The 1,655-nt window shown below is 34.6% G+C and overlaps 1 protein-coding gene across 1 annotated transcript in view; it reads left to right on the top strand.

The window, feature by feature from the left end:
* The window catches only part of LOC119585848 (maestro heat-like repeat-containing protein family member 1), a gene marked incomplete in the record, with an annotated part of 26,167 nt that overhangs the window by 7,343 nt on the left and 17,169 nt on the right, over positions 1-1,655 (top strand). Inside the window, 3 exon segments of the mRNA XM_037934580.1 lie at positions 102-254; positions 481-665; positions 1,338-1,481. Of these exon segments, the coding sequence (XP_037790508.1) occupies positions 102-254; positions 481-665; positions 1,338-1,481 (482 nt within the window).

The raw sequence follows: 1,655 nt of genomic DNA, 5'->3' as shown, positions 1-1,655 counted from the left end.
CATGCGAAGTATAAATATTGCGTAGTTTCTACTTGTTGTAGTTATACTTTGCCAATGCCATTTAATTTTATGATCTGTATTTATGTTTTTCAAATTTGCAGCAAGATACACGAGTAGAAGAATCCTCCTGGATGCGAGCCAGTATAGTGCTGTGCCTCGGACAGATTTCCACTTTGGCTCCAGCAAGTGTAATTGGAAGCCGTGTTGATGGCCCAATCATGCTTCATCTTCTTAATATCATTAATAGTAACAAGGTAAGAAGACTGCATAACGTATAAGATCATTATGTTTGTGGATAACAAAACAACTGATTTTCAGTATGATATACATATAGAAATAGGTAATTTATTACTGTGAGATTGTATTTTATTTGTATACACTATGTGAAGTGTTATAGTATTATTACACAAAAAGAAGAAAAGAATGTGTATTAAAAAGATATGCGTGCGTGATGATGTAGATAATTTTCCTTAATTACAGAGTGAAATGGTGAATGAAGCAGTTCTACATGCCATTAGCAATATTGCCCGGGCCCTTACTCGCCTCCCAGACTTTAAGCTTCGTCAACGGCCTTTGCTTATTACACATCTAGTCAATACATCTAGGAGCGAAGGTCTTCCACATCCTGTGCTTGCTAGTGTCCTGCAGGCCCTGAGAGATCTTGCGTATCCTTCTGTGCTTAAAACATAAGACTCATTTTATGTTTATTTCTGTAGGGTTCTACCACTAGATGAGATGTTAGATTGTGTAATGAGTTAGCTACAGATTATAACAGGCAGGATAAGCAAGCTGAGAGTTTGTATAATAGAATATGGAGATTTTATATATCATGAGTATCAGAGTTAAAATGTAGAAGATAACTTTGTTTTGCTTTTCTGTGTATAATTGAAATAATTGAGCATAATGGAGCATGGGGTTGCAAAGGAAGTATGAATATTCATCAACCTGATATACAAAAAGAACTAGTTTAAGAACATTTATTTACATGCAGGGATCACACAACTTTCAATGACTGGATATGTAACTGAGGTAGTAAATAAGTAACAATTTGTTATATAAAGATTCAAAGATTTATCCTTTGAGAGAAATATGGCATACAGCACAAGAAACAGTAATTATATAAGTGCTTGTAATGCATCAAGGCATAAGATGTCAAGAGGGTGAACTATAAGCATTGCAATGGAACATGATAGTTTAGTAATCTAACAACTAAAGGAGCTTTGTTAGGTATGAAAATGATACTGTATACTATTGATGCTGTGAGGTTGATTGTAATCCTTGATCATATGTTTTTTCTTGTGAATAATTAGAAAGTTAAAGACCTTAACTAAAGCCAGTGCTCTCGAGCCACAGCTGAATGTAGAAGAGAGAACGATTATTCTGCAAGCAGGACTGAATGCTACATTGCCACGTTTCTCTCAAGCGGAGAATGTTGACCCATACCTTACTAAATGCAATGCCCAACTTAGTGTTCTCATCAGGTATGTTTGCTACTGTTTTTATAAAATGATCGAGACCCGTTAGCTGAAAATATATTTTTTCTCTTTCTTGTATTAGTGAAAGTTAACCAAGAAACAGAATTGATGAGCATTTAATATATGCCTCCTCAATTTTTTTTTTTGATATAGCTAGACCTTATATTTGATATCTTCTGC

Source organism: Penaeus monodon, chromosome 20 (genome assembly GCF_015228065.2).
Source record: "Penaeus monodon isolate SGIC_2016 chromosome 20, NSTDA_Pmon_1, whole genome shotgun sequence".
Taxonomy (NCBI): Eukaryota; Metazoa; Arthropoda; class Malacostraca; order Decapoda; family Penaeidae; genus Penaeus; species Penaeus monodon.
Note: the sequence above shows the minus strand (reverse complement) of the source record. Positions and strands in the feature narration are given on the sequence as shown.